The sequence below is a fragment of the Patagioenas fasciata genome, chromosome 9, assembly GCF_037038585.1.
Source record: "Patagioenas fasciata isolate bPatFas1 chromosome 9, bPatFas1.hap1, whole genome shotgun sequence".
Taxonomy (NCBI): domain Eukaryota; kingdom Metazoa; phylum Chordata; class Aves; order Columbiformes; family Columbidae; genus Patagioenas; species Patagioenas fasciata.
The window spans coordinates 13,219,235-13,235,493 of NC_092528.1; the positions used below are offsets into that span (position 1 = coordinate 13,219,235).

Below are 16,259 nucleotides of genomic sequence, written 5' to 3' on the forward strand. Positions count from 1 at the left end.
TCTTTCTTTTAATGTGAAACCATTTTTTAAATGGCTGGTGGGAGACAGAGGGATGCAATGTGACTGGTGACAAATGTGGCAGCAGATCATCATGTTGCTGTTCTGGCATATGGCTAACACCAGCATGGGAAGGATGTTATTTTAAGACCCTACTCTGTGGTGGAAGTGTGAGAAGCAGAACAGTAAGCCGTCTCGCACAGCAACTGAGCTTTCACGGTAGATGTCAGTTAACCCGATTTCTATATTTAAGAAAGAAAAGAAAGAAGGTTTACTTGCTTTGTTTTATAGAGCTTGCTTTGCTTATGTCTGGCTGCACTATCCAAAGGGAGGCAATAGGAAGCCAATACATCCTTCAGGAACAGCCTGAGTGTTGTTCACCTCCTTCTCACTGTGGATGCTGACAGCCCGTTGTCTTCGTGAAGAGGGTGCTGGGGAGCAGAGGATGGCAGCACAGCGGCTGCCCTGGGCGCTGCTGGACAGGCTGCACCTCTTGGGGATGCTGGCTGGCTTCACCTCTTGCCTCTGTTTCCCATTACTACTGCTTGCAGTGACCTGAGAATGCAACAATTCCCCCCAAAATCACCACATTGCAGTGCTCAGTAGCTAATGAACGGAGCCCTTGCTTAAACCTCTAGTGTCCCAAACAGTGTGCAAAAGCTCTTTGTTGTTAGGGAACAAGGCAAGAGAACTGGTACTTTATGTCACCCACCCAATTTTCTCCTTGCTGCCTCCCCGAGGACGCCAAGGTTGTTATCTAACAACCACACGGGTGGTGTGTCTTGCTGGGGTTCCTGCAGCACTTTGTGCAGTGGTTGGAGTGGGAGCTGCTGGGAATGGGGATGCTGGTGCTGCCCTTGGAGAGCTACTGCCTGGAGCTGGGAGGGACATGGCTGGGCAAGGCAGTCATTTGAAGGTGGTGATGGAAAATTTCTTTTATATGTGTTTGCTCTGCAGGAGAGGGGTTGTAAGGGATAGGGAGGAAACAAACTTCTCTAGCACAGGGTGGGAGCCAGCTGTCCCTCTCACGCCATCCTGTATTGATGCATCTTGTCAGTGAACCCTCCTTTTGGTCCCACTTCTGATCAGGTTACAACATGGTGCAGTAAAACCACCACTTCTTTCACTGACTGGGATAATGGAAAACCCTTTAATAATTCAGGGGATAAATTCTGCACTTAGGGTGGTGGATTTTGCAGGAAGAAGTACAGAAATAGAGGTTGTTCTCGGGTGGGCTGAGTGCGGATTACCCGTGCTGACCGACAGCTCTGTGGCCTTTCCTCTCCCCAGATCGTGATGTACATAGGCCAGGTCTCTAAGGACATCCTGAAGTGGCCTCGGCCCCTCTCGCCACCTGTCGTCAAGCTGGAAATGAGGACAGATGCAGAGTATGGGATGCCTTCCACCCACGCCATGGCAGCTACTGCCATCTCCTTCTCCTTCGTCATTGCAACTGTGAACCAGTACAAGGTAGGGGGTACAAAAGAAAAAAAAAAGCACATGTTTTTGCTTCCAGCAACCTCCAGAAAACCAACAAATCTAAATCTGTTGCCACTTCCAGAGGAGCTCTGTATTTATTTTCACGTATGTGTATTTTTCCCTGTTTTGAGAGCCTGTTTGTCAGACAAGTAACAGCAGTTTCACTGCACTGAAACTTTAGGCTGCTTGGGGAGATCTCATAATTATTTTCCCCAAACCTTCAGCCTTTTATCTTTCTAAAAGGTTTATTTACTGGAAATTCATTTCTCCATGATGATTATTTGCATTTTGTTTTATGAATCCAAACGTGTGTTTTCTGTACTCTAGCAATAATAACTTCCCGGCTGCATTGTGTTTAAGTGTATTTCTTGGCCCGCTCAATTTTATTTCCAAAAGAAACCCATGTAACCAAGAGGCCTCGCAATACGGCATTGGAGTCTCACTGCCGCAGTGTCCCTGGGTGTCCTCCCCACAGTGCCAGCCTGTGTGCAGGGACAAAAGGTGGCCACCCGTTTGATGAAAGGTGCTGTGTCCTGGGGCTGTAACTCATGGCAATGGAGATCTCTGAATTACACCAAAATCTCTGAATTAATTTAACAGCCAGACTCGTCTGGTCCCAGCCTGGTAATTGTACAGTAACTGGTGGAAGCAGCTTGGCAGTGGGATGGGGACAGGCAGGAGGAGCCATAGGATGGGACGTTTGTCAGGCCTGGAAGGCCAGATCCATCCCATGTGTCAGAGCTACCCAAAAGACCTGCTCAGCAGCACTTTCTCCTCCTTCTCCATTGATAAGCCACCAGCGGGACACACAGCTCTTCACAGGCTGTCTCATACTTCTTGGAAACTGCTGTGAAACAATAAAGCTGCTATAAAATAATTAAATGATTTAATTGCCTCTATGAAGAAGGGAAAATCTACCATTACATTATGCTGCTGTCTTCTAAAACTGCCCTAGTCATCAATTACTGATCTGGACTGGGTCCCAGGCTGCCTGCTGAGGGGGGAAGCAAGTAGGCGTAAATCCTCCAAAGGCTTAGAAAAGTGTAGAAGAAACAGCATTTTATGGGCTGGGAGTGACATGTGCAGTGGGTCTGAGCTCTCTGTTTTGGAAGCTAGGGTACGTCAGGGAAAAGGGTCAGATACAAGTTGTTATGCTTTAAATCTCCACAGAAGCATTTTTGCGCTGACCTATGGCCACCCTAGTCACTCATCAGCCTCTCGGCAGCAGATGGAGACTTTGTGCCAAACAGGGTGAACTAATTTCATTTATTTATATTTTGGGTTGGTTTATTTTTTTTTCAGAAAAATCTCCTTTATGGCCAGAAAGGAGCCTACCAGCCCACTTGATTTTAGGATATGAATGAGTGCATTAGGGGCTGATATATTAAGCTTTTTCTTTACCAAATGTGTGGGGTGGTTTTTTTTTTTTTTTCCTTTTTAAATGTTGTTTTCTTTCAACACTTCTTTCCATGTTCATAGGCAACCCAGAGAGGGAATTAAGCAAAACCAGCTTCATAAGAAGACGATTAAACCTCAAGTGTCATAGGGAAGAGCGGTTCTGACTGCTCTGATAGCTGGACTGTGGTTTCAGCCCAGACATTGATTTTCCCCTTCTAGCCCGCTGCTCGAGGACTATTGACCACACTTCTGGTCAGGCTCTGCGCGATCGCCTTCCCCTCGGGTGGGCTGAGGCTGCAGTTCAACCTCAGGCATCGCCTGTACAATGTGCTCTGGCTTTTTTAACATGGATTTTGCAGGTGGATGTTGTGGGGAAAAACTGTGGAAATACCCTTTATTTCCCAAGTTTCCCCACGCTAAGACTAGACCTTTGCAAAAGTGGGCACCACAGATAAAGAGAAGACCTTCCAGCAGGATTGCACCTTGGCCGATGTGAGATCTTGTCTTGGGTCACATTAACCTCTTTGGGAAAGCACAGCTCAGGAACCACTTCCCAGCACAAGATCCTTATGTCAGCCTAGGTACTTGGAGGTTTTATTTCAGATATATACTGACATTAAAGTGGGTAAGGGTATAATGTGTTTTGTTTTGTTTTCTTCCCCTTTTCACAGTATCCGTTCGAACTAGGCCTGGCAGCAGCACTTGTGTTTTCCACGCTGGTGTGTCTGAGCAGGCTCTACACGGGGATGCACACAGTCCTGGTAAGGGTGCACTGCAAGGTCCCGTGCCGGTCCTGCCGCTAGCTCTGCTTGCCTACAGCCACCCCCATCTCCTCTTCAAGCGCTGTACCTCTTGCCTCCGCTGTGCCGCTGCAGGGGTACAGGAGTCGCCTCAGGGGTACAGGAGTCGTGGCACTAGATTTCAGGCTGTACATTCAAAGGCAGCCGTGAGGAAACCCTCAGGCTATTGCTATTTGAGTCCGCAAGGGAATTATTCACACAATTAGGGAAGCAGGAGTGCGCACGGGGTGAGGAGCCGGGTGAGGTTTGTGTGGCACTCAAATTGTAGTTCCCTATTTTGAAATTTTAATTGCGAGGAATGCACTTGGGCAACTGAGGCTGCTCCTTAGCTAAGCCTTTTGTGCAATAGTATCACTGTTGTTAGCAAGAAATATTCTGGGCTGGTTGAGCCTGGGAGTGCCAGGGAAGGAATAGTAGGTCGGTGAGTCACACCAGGGAACAGGGGAGAGCAGTGGAGAGGATAAAACATGACAAATGAGCTGCCCTTGGGGAACTGGGGGACAGCGTGTCTCGCGGTACCGTACAGGGGTGTGGCACTTAAAAAAATATTATCACAAGCTTCTCGTTTTCAGCTGGTAGGAAGCTCATTCTCAAAGAACTGAGATTCACAAATACTTCATCCTAAAATAATCATAATGTATTGGTGATTTGATAAGACAGACTTGTTGGGCACAGCTGTTTAGAGATGTCAGCCCTGTTTTAAGTACAGATTTCAGTGTGACTTTGCTTAGGCAGTAGCTGGTTCCTCCTGATGGGAGGAAATGCTATTGAGTTGTTACATATAGCAGTCAGAGGGGTGGTCCGGCTTTCCAAGTGTGGATAAAAACTCCCCAGCTACTTCCTTGCAGTTGCTTGATACTCATTATCGCATATCCCTAAATAATAGCATTTTTTTACTAAGTAATAATTATGTTTGTAATAAAGACACTTGATGACTGTAAGAAAGGGAGCCTTTATGAGATTAAGGTTATCTATAAAATAGAGATTAAGGTTCTCTATAAAATATAGCTTGACCTGACCTTCCAGGCCTAGTGGATCAAAACAATATCTTAAATCGAAGCTGGAGACACATTTTCTTGGCTAGTGACCTTGAGTCAGTCAGTAAAAATTCTTTGCATACTTCCCTTGCTGGTCCATCATAATGAAAAACTCCTCTAAATTTAGATGAATTTTAGGGTAAAGAAGAAAAAGTCATTTGTGCCTTTGACATGATAAAAAAACTATTTAAAATAGAAAAAGCTCCTTAGTTTGAACTAGTGAGCAATGCTGCCTTTCAGAAGGGCAAATGTGCTTCGTCAGGGTCTTCATCCCGTGCATGCCATGGTGGGGATGGAGCTGGTGAAATGTTTGATGACCACAGGTGCACAAATGCAGCCCTGAGCTCTGTGGTGCCGTCTGTCCCACCTGCAGTGACAGGTTCTGGTGTCCCACCTGCAGTGACAGGCTCTTTAGTTCAGAGCCATTTGCCACGCTTTAGGGGTGGCTCCCACCCTAAGCTGCCAGAGACGCCATGAGGTCACGGTGCTCCCAATAGAAAAGAATACCAACAGGATATAATAATGGATCAAACAATCATAATGTTTTAGTAAAGCAAATGAATGGGTTACATACACCCACCACCTTAGTGTAACTGAATTTTGCGTGTTTGAGGAACCAGAGAAGGTGGTTGCATCACGCTCTGCTACAGACACTGCTGAACCTTCACGTGGGGGCTCATCTTCTCTGGTCTTAGCTCAACAAATCAGTCTGTATTTCAGCGTTGCTGGCGTTGCTTTTGGATCAGGAGCACAGTCATGTTAGTAAAAGAGATATTACAATTAAAGACCTCCTGGAGATGCAGGGAGCTGGTATGAGAGCTCTTTGCATCGTTATAGGCATATCAGAATTAATAGTACACTTAGGGAAGAGGTAATAAACACCCATTGCCTGGGCTGTTACCAGGAAACGGTCACCCAGGCAGAGAAAGGGATGGAAGCAATACACTTCCACTGCTGGGTGATAATATAATTACAACAAGCCACCTTTGCCACTGTAACAGGAGAATATCCCATGTCCGTGAAGAAGCAGGGGAAAGGAAGGTCCTTCCTTCTAGGTCTTAAATGATTAAGTCTGAGGAGCTGGTGAAGAGGGACTGAGGGAATCCAGAGTTACCTGGAAAGAGCAAAGTAACAATGTGGAGGCATTTTGAAGAAGGGAACATGTAACATTTTAGGAGTTTGTTTTTAAGGAAGAAAAAACAACTGAAGACACTAGGACTGGGCTTTGTTGTGGTGGGGGGGGGTTTGTTTTTCTTTTTTTTTTTTTTCTGTTTTCCCACCCCCCAGACAACTGTATTTTTAAAAATATCACTTTACTCCCCATCTTAAATATCTGGTTACGTTTTTGATCCCTGTCTTGGTAAGATTAACATGTTTTTCTGTCTCAGCATTGCTGGAGCACATCTGAGTCTTCTCATATTTGAAATGATGAGCGATGGTGTTCATGTGTGTACACAGTATTCCAAAAACATGTGAGCAAGATAATTTTAAATCCTATTGGGAAGAACCTCGTCAGCCAAGGGCAGCCCCTAAAGCAGGGGGAGGAAGGGAGGCTTTTATCCTTCTTTTAACCCTTCAGGGGCAGCAGCTGTCCCCAGAGCTACAGCTGAACTGGGGACAGGCTTACTGGGACTGCGGCTTCCCACCTGCGCTGCCCTGAGATAAAAGCAATAATGGCCTGTGCCAGCCAGAGTCAGGGCTAGGATACAGGGAGAAGTCAAAACGTCTCCTATTATGACCAAAAAGAAACCTGAAAGTTATTTCTGTAAACAAAGTAATTTATTTTTTTTCTTCCTGAGATATTCAGTACTGATGCATTTATTGCTGATTACAGCACCCTCAGGAGAGGGTCCTCTGTAGCCCCCACCCTGCTCCTTTGCTGTGCTCTATCTCAGGTTCTTGAACACCACCATTAATCCTGAAATTACCTTGCATATTTTAAAGCTGGTAAACAAACACTGTATTGACATCAATTTACAAACTGTGGTAATATAGTCCTCATGGGATGAAACAGAGAAACCTATAGGAGTGGCAAGCAAGTAAGAGATTTCTGTTCAGGAGGATGAGCAGCGTCATACTGTAAATGGAACAATGAAGGGAATTCAGGCAGTAAGTGACCATAATCAAGGCAGAATAGGAAAAGTGTTATTTTTGCTCTGATTGGAAACATCAGGGAAGATGTTTGAGTGCCACCACGTCTGGGGTGTTGGTTCAGTGTTCTGGGAGCATTTTGTGACTGTTTGCATCTCCAGCCGTAATTTCAATGGGAAGAGCACAGAAGGGTCTTGCCTTCAGAGAGCCATACAACACATTTTTGCAATCCTAAAAAAAAAAAATAAAAAAAAATCATGCTACAAGACCTTGTGAAACAAGGAAACCAGCCCAGTGTGAGAACAGCAGCAGTGTCAGTCCCCATGGACTGTGCCACCACTGTCCCACCTCGGTGACAGGCAGAACACGCTTTGGAGCTCCCTGGTCTTGCATCCCCAGCATCGTGTGCAAACAGATTTCTACGTCAGTTGTTTTTCTTTGAGTATCTGCAGCACAGGGAAGTAACTCAAAGGGTTTGCAGCATTAGAAACCCAATACTGGCCTGTTCTTTAGGTAGCAAAGCAAAATGACAGCTCTCTAGCTAAAATCAATAGGAGCGAGTTCTCCTTTGTGTCGAATCCGGGCAAACGTGAGGGGGCAGTGTCAGGGACTGCATGGCAGTGAGGGATGCTTTTTCAGAGGGATGCTGCCTCAGGAGGACTTGTGTGTGCTGAGGGAGCTGGAGCATCCCAGCAGGGAAACGGGAGGTTTTAAGCTTTGCTGGTAGTGCTGCACCTGGAGTAAAATTCGTACTGCCCTCACTTAAAAATCCCTTTATAATTGCGGGTTTGATGGGAGGCCGAGCTGTTTGCACAGGCAGCCAGGCAAGAATGTGCTTCCTTGGAGTGCTAGCAGCATCTCCACCACTGGGAACGCTGAGGTACCGCTCCTGGGCGTGCAGGAAGAAAAGACCAGAGAAGCAGTTTTTTCTCAAATATCAGAGCAATTCCTCCTCTTCCCATCTTCTCCCTAGTTTAACAGGTGAGGAGGGGAAATCACTAATTCTGCACTGCTAAATGGCATTGTAAAATGTTGGTCTTGAACTCACTCACCTCATCTGGGTGTTCAGAAAGTCAAACCTCTGCCCATGTGTACCAAAACCAAAGAAGTCACTACTGACAGCCATGGCTGGGTATGTCCTACACCCTCCAGCAGCGTCTAGCAAGGAATCTGCAAAACAGGAAGCCCATATATCGGTGGATAGAGTGAAAAACAGAATAAAACACTGGTCCCCAAACTTTGATTGTGCACCCCTGTCATTTTTTGAGCATGCACCCCCAATATATGTATATTTTCTTATGAATTATATACATATACTCCTTTACTGATATGTACTTTATAAAACATACACAAAAATAAAAATTAAAAAAGGATGAGATGATGAAATAAACACTACTTTTAATATATATATTGTTTTACTTATTAGTGGTGCAAAAAGTATTTTCTTCCCACAGCCTGGTGGGTTGCCTTGCACACCCACTTTGGAGACCACTGGCATAAAGCACTGGTCAGAAGCAGAGCTGGCTATCTCTGTCCTGCCTGACAGCTACAGGAGCCATGTCACTGTACTGGGACTGAATGAGAGGGTAATAACATTTAGAAAACTTTAATTTGGTCTATAAATAAAGACTGTCTATGATCTGACCGGGAACTGCTGGAGTCAGCTGGGTCAATCTGAGCAAAGCATTTGTTAGGAGAATGTTAATGATTGGTTAAATGTCTTTAGTCGGGACAGAAAAGTATGTGAACAGCTTTTGAGTTTCACTCCTTAGTTACACGTGGACGGAGTGCTGAGATGTTGGGATTTCTTCTTCTAATGTGAGGTGGACGAATAGTGGGATGGGAGTGGAGATATGCAGTGCTGATGGGGTTTCTGAACATCAGTGCTGGGAGCAACCCCCAGCTCCTTCGTGTTGATGCAGTTAGTGTTGGACCAAAGCATACCTTTGTGTGTAAAGTTATCATTAAAAGGTGGTATCAAAAGATGAATTATTTTGTTGTTATGAAATATTGACACCTAATGGTATTTTACATTTTAGACTTCTGTGAACAACTGTGTATTTCCATGGCTATCCTTTTGTCATGGATAAGGGAATAAATATAAGTGGTAATTTGTATTAGAAATACGCAAAATGGCTATGGGAGCTGCTTACAACCAAATGTGCTGTGAATCTGTTGCCTGGCAGTTGTGAACAGCTAAAGTTCAGCCATACTAGAATGATGATGTGTTTACCAGAAAGTCATTAAATATTTCTGTTGCTAAAAGTCCCTTCATTCTGATAAATAAATTCATTTTAGACTGTGACCAAGCATGGTAGTAGTCAAGCATAACTTCGTCAAAAAGATACAATCTTGAGACGAGGACATTTCTGTGATTAACTCTGGCTTTTGCAGGGCTTTTCATGGTCAGAATACAAATTCTGCTGCCTGCTGAGCGACACTGGGAGAGCACCACGGGGAAACTTGATATATTGCTTTTTGTCTGGCTGCTCTCATACAGACGGCTTTTGTTAGGGGTTATCTCTTGTCTCCTTTTTTAGGGAGAGCTTTGTGGCCAACAACAGTCAAGTTCTCAAAACACCTTATTTACCTCTGTTAATAAATTAGATTTTAACTATGTGCTTGCCTCAGGCACTTAACTACAAGCCAGATTTCAGAGGCTTGAGCAACAAATTTCTCCTTGATGTGTCTGTGCCCAGTAGCATCGACCTCTTGCAGGGGTCCCTGCACACACCACGTCCCGCAGGTCTGCGCTTGTTCCCACCAGAGCCTGTGATCCCAGACTGGGTGCTTGTCTCTGACAAAAGACAGCATCTTCCCATTTGTGCAAAGCAAGGAAGCGATAATCCTACTGACAGGATGAAATTACTTGTAGGGTTAAGGGAGAGGAAGGGTTTGTATGAAGGCAGTGATACTGTCCCTGAGATGGAGCTGTGCATGTGCCTTTGCCACTGAGGTTGTAGGAAGAGAACGTCTTTAAAACATGAATGCAGGTGAGGGGAAGAATCTCTCTTGTTCAGGAGAAAATGTGAGTCATTAGATATATTCACATGGACAAGGCTAAGGCTGGGTTCAGAGATTGTCACATTTTGTTTAGCGCAGGCTTCGGGTTGTCACTGTGCCTGGATGGTGCCACTGCTGTGAATTCAGGGTGTTCCTCTGCTGCTGTGCACTCATGAATGTAGACACTAGTCTTTTACCATCACCTGAGAATTTCTGTTTTGCCTTCCAGGTCTCACAAAGCTTTTAAACGTGATCTCTTTGCAGGATGTGATCGGTGGAGCGCTGATTTCGGCTGTGCTGCTTGTGCTCTTGTATCCTGCGTGGGACGCGATAGACCACTTGCTGTTAACCAGTCCCTTCTGCCCACTGATTTCCATAGTTCTGCCTCTTGTCTTGTGTTACAACTACCCAAAACTAGACTATTACAGCCCTACTAGGGGAGACACCACTACTATCTTAGGAGCAGGAGCTGGAGCCACAGTGGGATTTTGGTTAAATAACAAGTATGCCGTGCCAGCCTACACCAGTGACAATTTTCAGTTTGGATTTCATCTGATCACCAGTAAAACAGTGGTGCTCGTGCTAGCCAGGTTCTTTGTAGGGATCTGTGTTGTTCTCCTGACACGCCAGCTCATGAAGAGTGTGGCCCTTGGCATGCTGGGCTATCGGTACAACTTTTCTATTGGAGACCTGGAAGCCCGAAGGCAACTGGAAGTGGAAGTGCCGTATAAGTTTATAACGTACTCCTCAGTGGGCTTCAGCGCTACCGTGCTTGTGCCGCTGCTGCACGAGCTGCTAGGGCTGATGTGAGCACAACGCCTTCCTCACAAAGTGCTGTATGGCACCACCATTTCAGAGATGCCACGAGTTTATCAAGGCTGGCAACTTGACCAAAAAGTGTTTTGTGCCTTTCTGCACTGGCCTAAAACACACGATTTGAAAGAGTCACAGGAATCGCTGTGCATAAATAGCTTTGGGTTAGAAATCACTGACCCCACCGTGTCCCATAATTAGAGACCCCTGGCTCAGATGACTATAGGTGACAAGTACAGAGTACAAAGCCAAAATCCCAGTGGAAGTGGCTGGTTTGCCGGAGGCAGGGGCGCTGGGCAGCCTGGCTGTGCCTGGGGGATGTTGGCCCCAGGGCTCTGCAGGCTGTGAAGCCGCTGCTGCCCAGGGCCTGCTCTGGCTACAGAGCCGGGGAGGGCTGGCCCCTGGCCACAGGGAGCCAGAGGCTGCTGCGGAGCGGGAAGAGGCCATGAGACACGAGACAGAGCTCTGTCTGCACCCCACTGTCCCCTGGGGACCAGAGGCGAAGAAGAGCAGCTGAAGATGGGAAGGTTATGTGGAGGTGGAGGCTTTTCAAGTGCTGGCAGGTTCCTGCTGTCGTGCTTTGGTGGGAGCATCCTGCTGGCCAAGACGGCAGGTTCCTTCAGCAACGGCATCGGCAGAGATCAGAGACAGCCGCACTTGAGTACAGCTGAGCATTTCCCTAAAGAAATCTGAGGACTGTTGTACTCGTCACTTGTCATAGTGTCTCTGACGGCACTGCCAGTCCTGGCTAGTTCTGTATGTCTGGTTTCACCCACTACAGTCCCTCAAAAAAAACTAAACAAACCAAACAAACCCCAAACTAAAGTAAACACACCCCCCCCTCAAACAAACAAAAAAGTAAAACAGAAGAAAGAAAAATCCAATGAAAAAAACATTTTAAGTGATTTGTAAGAAATTTCTCTTGCCTATTAATAAGAAAGTCTGCACTAGAAGGTCCTTTCCTGACATATGACTAAGCAGAGTTGTTACCACAATGTTGAGGCTCGTGTTCAGACTGTTTAACTTCTTAGCTTCCCTGTCTAGGGGACAGGACAAAGTCATTCCTATCACACAGGGGTGAAAAGTAGTGTCCTTAAACCACGTTGTGGAAGGAGCTGAGGGGTGACTCTGGTGACTGCAACGTGTGGCGATGATAAAACGCCATCATTTTCTGGTGCTGCACAGCATTATGGTTGGTCTTCCATGCATCGTGCAATACTGTGTATTACACTTGTAGAATAGCAGTTGAGGAGTGTTCATAGGAGGGCTGTCGCTATAACTCAGGCTGCTTCTTTAAATATATATATATATATGTATCAGCAGTTGGACCTATGAGCTGTTGAGAAATACAGCGATGAATATGGTCTGCTTGGCAAGAGAAATGTAACGCAATATGACCTCAGAGCTTCAAGCATGGCCCCTGTGCCTTTCCCTGGCAGAATGTATAGTGAAAGCCAGCTTTCTAACCATGTACGCTTGGTGTCTTGGCTGCAAGAGAAATTAACCTGCAGAGTGTAAAGGAAGTGCTTTGCTATTAGTTGGCCACTTGGATAAATATAATCAAGTTCCAGAAACATAGCAGGGAGTTTTGTCTGAGGAGCGGGAGGCGTGCACCTGAAAGAGCCGTGAGACTTTAAAACCAGGTGAGTTGTCTCCAGAAGAAATGCAGGCAGAACTGGTCACCATTTTTAGATTTGGCCGGGCTGTGGATCAGCTGTTTTACGTGAGGCTGTGTGGACGTTACATGTGCATGCAGACAGCTCCAAGGTGTCTGTCAGAGTACAGGTGCACGCTGGACTTGGCCACCAAAGACACAAGGTCCTGTTCTCGCACTTCCTCCTTCCCACACGCCACAGAAGCGCTGCCGTCAGGCTTTCAAACACCTTTAAAGCTCCTTCTGTCAAGAGTGTTTCCCGATGCACAGCTGCACAGCAGAGCTGGAGCCCTCTGGAGGTGCCACATCACAGCGGACGGGACCAAAATTGGGAAAAAAACTTGACCACCATCTGAGTGTTTAAGCTGTGGGGTGGAATCAGTCCCAAGAAAGGGACGGTTTGACAGGGACATTCATGGAGTTTTATGTGTAAAATTTCTGTTCTGAATCACTGCTATTTTATGCTATGAAGATTTTATAAATGACATACAAATGCCTGGATTTATAAAGGATGTGCACAAGTATTTTTATAGTATTCACCTGCATGTGATTCATGCAATACATGCAAACTGTACTTGGGTCAAATTTTAAAATACACGTATTTTGCAAAATTTGCTGCTTCTCTGTTCATTTTGCATCCTCTGTTGCTACTTGTAAATGATATATATAAGGGAAATGAGTCATAGCTTAAAAAGTTTCCGAAATGCAACCACCCACCTCTCTTCCTGAGCTGGCTCCTGCTCAGTCCAGCTGTGAGCTTTGGCTCCTCCGGGCTCAGCAGCAACAGGCTGCTTTCCTTAAAACATAAAAAACCCTACTGATCTACTCAAAACTATTTCTTATGTCCCTTGCAAATGGAAATGTGTGAAGTGCCATATCATTAGCGATGGGGCACACTCAGGCACCCGCAATCTCCTTCACCTGCAACATCTACCTCTAATAGACTAAACAGTTATTATAATTGGAAGCTTAATCTGATTTTAAATTAATATATACAATTATAGCATGACATCCCCTAGACCACAGAATATTTTGTGTTCATTGGGGAGCCTAACAAGGTTTTGTTTTCAAGGATGCATGCTTGAAACCTCCCTTCAGCATCACATCCCACCTGGAAGTGGCGTGCCCATGGACCCCTAAGTGCCCACAGCTGATCAGGGCGAGCTCAGATTGCTGCAGCATCTCTGGGCCACCAGGACCAGGCAAGGCTTTCAGCTGGGCTTCCTGTTGAGGCTGTGCTGTGGGATGTTCTCAGGACCAGACTTGAGGAGGCAAGACCTCTGACAAGGTAAGACAAGCCACACTTTCAGTGTTTCATTAACCTGAAGCACAAGGTTGTCCTGCAAACCTGTGTCTGTCTTTGGAAATGCTCCCCACCTCTTTATCCCTGTGGTTTGGGTGCTTCCACATCTCCAGTATGATGGTAGAAAATGAGGTTTTGTGGCCTGCTTGCTGGTCATGCTCTGTACTCACTAATACAAAGGCATCAACTGAATCCTCTTGAGAACGTGTGCTCATTTTTCAAAGTAAAACACTGCTTTTGATGTGAACGGGGTAGGAGATAATTTCCAGCTATGGATGCATCAGCCTTGAAGCCTGGGCTGTTGACTTCTCAGTCCTGCCCTGTAGAACCTGGTCCAGCACTCCAGCTCTCCATCCTGTGGCCTTCTTCAGCCAGAGGAGTGGTGCCGAGACAATCTTTTTCTAAATTTCCTTTGTTATGCTGCCAAGAGGGATGCAGCAGGCATCTCACTCTTAGCGTAGCCCGCTCTGTCCTGCCTTCAGGCTGCCTCGTCCTGATGTGCTGGCTCTGCAAACCGTGTTCTGGGCACATGGTGCCCAACCAGGCTTCCTCCTGTCGCAGGGCATCTGAATTTGCCTGTTTTCATTTTCCAGCAGTAATTTTGTCATGACCCCGCTCTCCTAATCCGTCCAGGTTTCTATGTAAAACTGCAAGTAAGCGTGCAGGCTGCTTTTCTGGGTGCTGATGATTTAGTTTAGGGGATGGAAGAAAATGTTCTCAGTTTCAGTTTTAACCCTTCTAGTGCCTGCTGCAAGCAGAAGTTAGGAAATGTGGGTACACCTCTCACCAGGATGGAAGTGCGACTCGGCAGCAGGTGGGATTTGGCACATTTGCCAAAACCCGCTGAAATGTGACCCTGGTTTGCAGCCACCCAGCTCCTGCTCCTGCCTCAGCACAGCGGGACCGTGCTCCTGCCGTGCCCATGGCCGTGACCATGACCTGCTGCTGTCCCCGTTCGCCTGCCCTCACGCAGGGCTCGGTTTCAGGGTCACCGGGCGGTCAGAGGTGTCACATGTGCCTGGGGCCCAGATTCCCCTGCAGCCTCCTGGCTGCACCCTGGGCTTTGCTCTGCCTGTTCCATGCTCACCTGCCAAACTCACACTGATTTAAATTGCAAGCAAGGATGCTACCAGCCGGAGATGGAAACAGTTCCAAGTGTCACCTTCACATAAACACCTGTAGGTAACAGCGACAAGGACCCACAGCTGGACCTGCAGCTGGGCTCTCAGCGATCGAGCTGTTCTGAAAAGCACCTTTGCAACGCCGAAGGACAAACCCAGAAGTCAGTCCCTACGTCCAGCTGAAATGAACCCAGCAGACGCACAAGATAGCATGTTAAAATGGGCTTTGACCTCTCTGTCACCAGCTCTCCTGCCTTTTGGGCTCATGCTGAGATCCCAAGTGATGACCCAGCACCCACAGCCAGCAGGAGCAGGCCAAAAGTAATTAATAATTGGGGACTACTAGTGAAAAATCTAACTTCCAACTCTTCCTTAAATGCTCAGGGTTAAAGAGATATTCGAAAATTGCTCAAAGGTCAGCACCATCAGCAGGCAATATTTTCTTTGCCAGAGACCATTGCTACAGCAAAGAGTAAAGCAAAAGAGCAATGCTGCTGGTGGCTCTCTGTAGCACAAAGATGTGTGTTAGATACCTTGATTATTGAATACAGCTATGAGCAAGCTGTAAATATCAGATAATTGGTTTGGGGCTATGAAAGACAACACTCTGCAATAAATCTGCTAGATTAGTATGAAGTGTCCCACTCGTCAGGATTCACAGCTAATCCTGAGCACAGCACTACAGCAAAGCTTGAATTTCAGAGCTACAGCAGCCTCTGCAAGGCTGCTGGCACCGCGTCTGGCTGCGAGAGGGGTCGGTGGCTCCGAAGAGGCTTTTTAACCTTTCTCTCGATTCTCATCCTCGACTTATAGCAAGTAATGCTACTTTCCCAGGACACAGCTGACGTCCCATTTGTGGAGCACTTAGCTACCGGCACACGGGCAAATGGTATGAAAAAGGAGAAGAAGTGATCCCAAAAAAGCTTGCAACATACACCACTGCAGCTCAAGCCATTAGTCCCAGTCTTATCTACTCTTTACACTCAAAGGACAGTAAATTCACAAGAAGACTAGGACACCCAAAGAGTCAGGAAAATCTTGTGTAGACAAATATACTTAGTGCATGCAAATATGGCTGTACTCAGCTGAAATGCAAATCTGCCTTATTGTCGTCCTAATCCCCATGCATGACACACTAATAAACAGGGGGGTTTAATACTTACCATCTGTGTTACAGATTGCTTCCCACACTGCGAGCTTGCTTGGTTACAGTTATGTAGGCATCATGGAGAGCTATATCCTGCAAATGGCAAGACAGCTAATCCCTTGGGAAGACTTCAAAATGTGAGCTGCAGTTTTCTCACTCTCTGTGGGCACTGGAGTCAGTCGTGCAACGTATGGCAACAGCTACATTCTCATTTCATGTCTGTCATGCAGAGATAATTAAAATCCACACGTCCATCTGAGGGGAACTGTAGGGTTTCCAGATGGGTAACTGTAGTGCATTTTTCATACTGGATTAACAGTTGCACCAAAAAGCCTTGCCTGTAGCCCTCCCACCTGTTGAGATTATGGACAGGGCTACCACTGAGAAGCCACCATGGGCCCAGCGATAGGGTCTGT

At 46.3% G+C, this 16,259-nt stretch overlaps 1 protein-coding gene across 1 annotated transcript in view; it reads left to right on the plus strand.

The window, feature by feature from the left end:
• Nucleotides 1-12,856, plus strand: part of SGPP2 (sphingosine-1-phosphate phosphatase 2) — a 35,173-nt gene extending 22,317 nt beyond the window's left edge. The window contains exons 3-5 of the mRNA XM_065845041.2: nt 1,288-1,467; nt 3,546-3,635; nt 10,070-12,856. Coding sequence (XP_065701113.1) covers nt 1,288-1,467; nt 3,546-3,635; nt 10,070-10,615 — 816 coding nt within the window. The 3' untranslated portion in view covers nt 10,616-12,856. The remainder of the gene's footprint in view (nt 1-1,287; nt 1,468-3,545; nt 3,636-10,069) is intronic.
• The last annotated feature ends 3,403 nt before the right edge of the window (nt 12,857-16,259 follow it).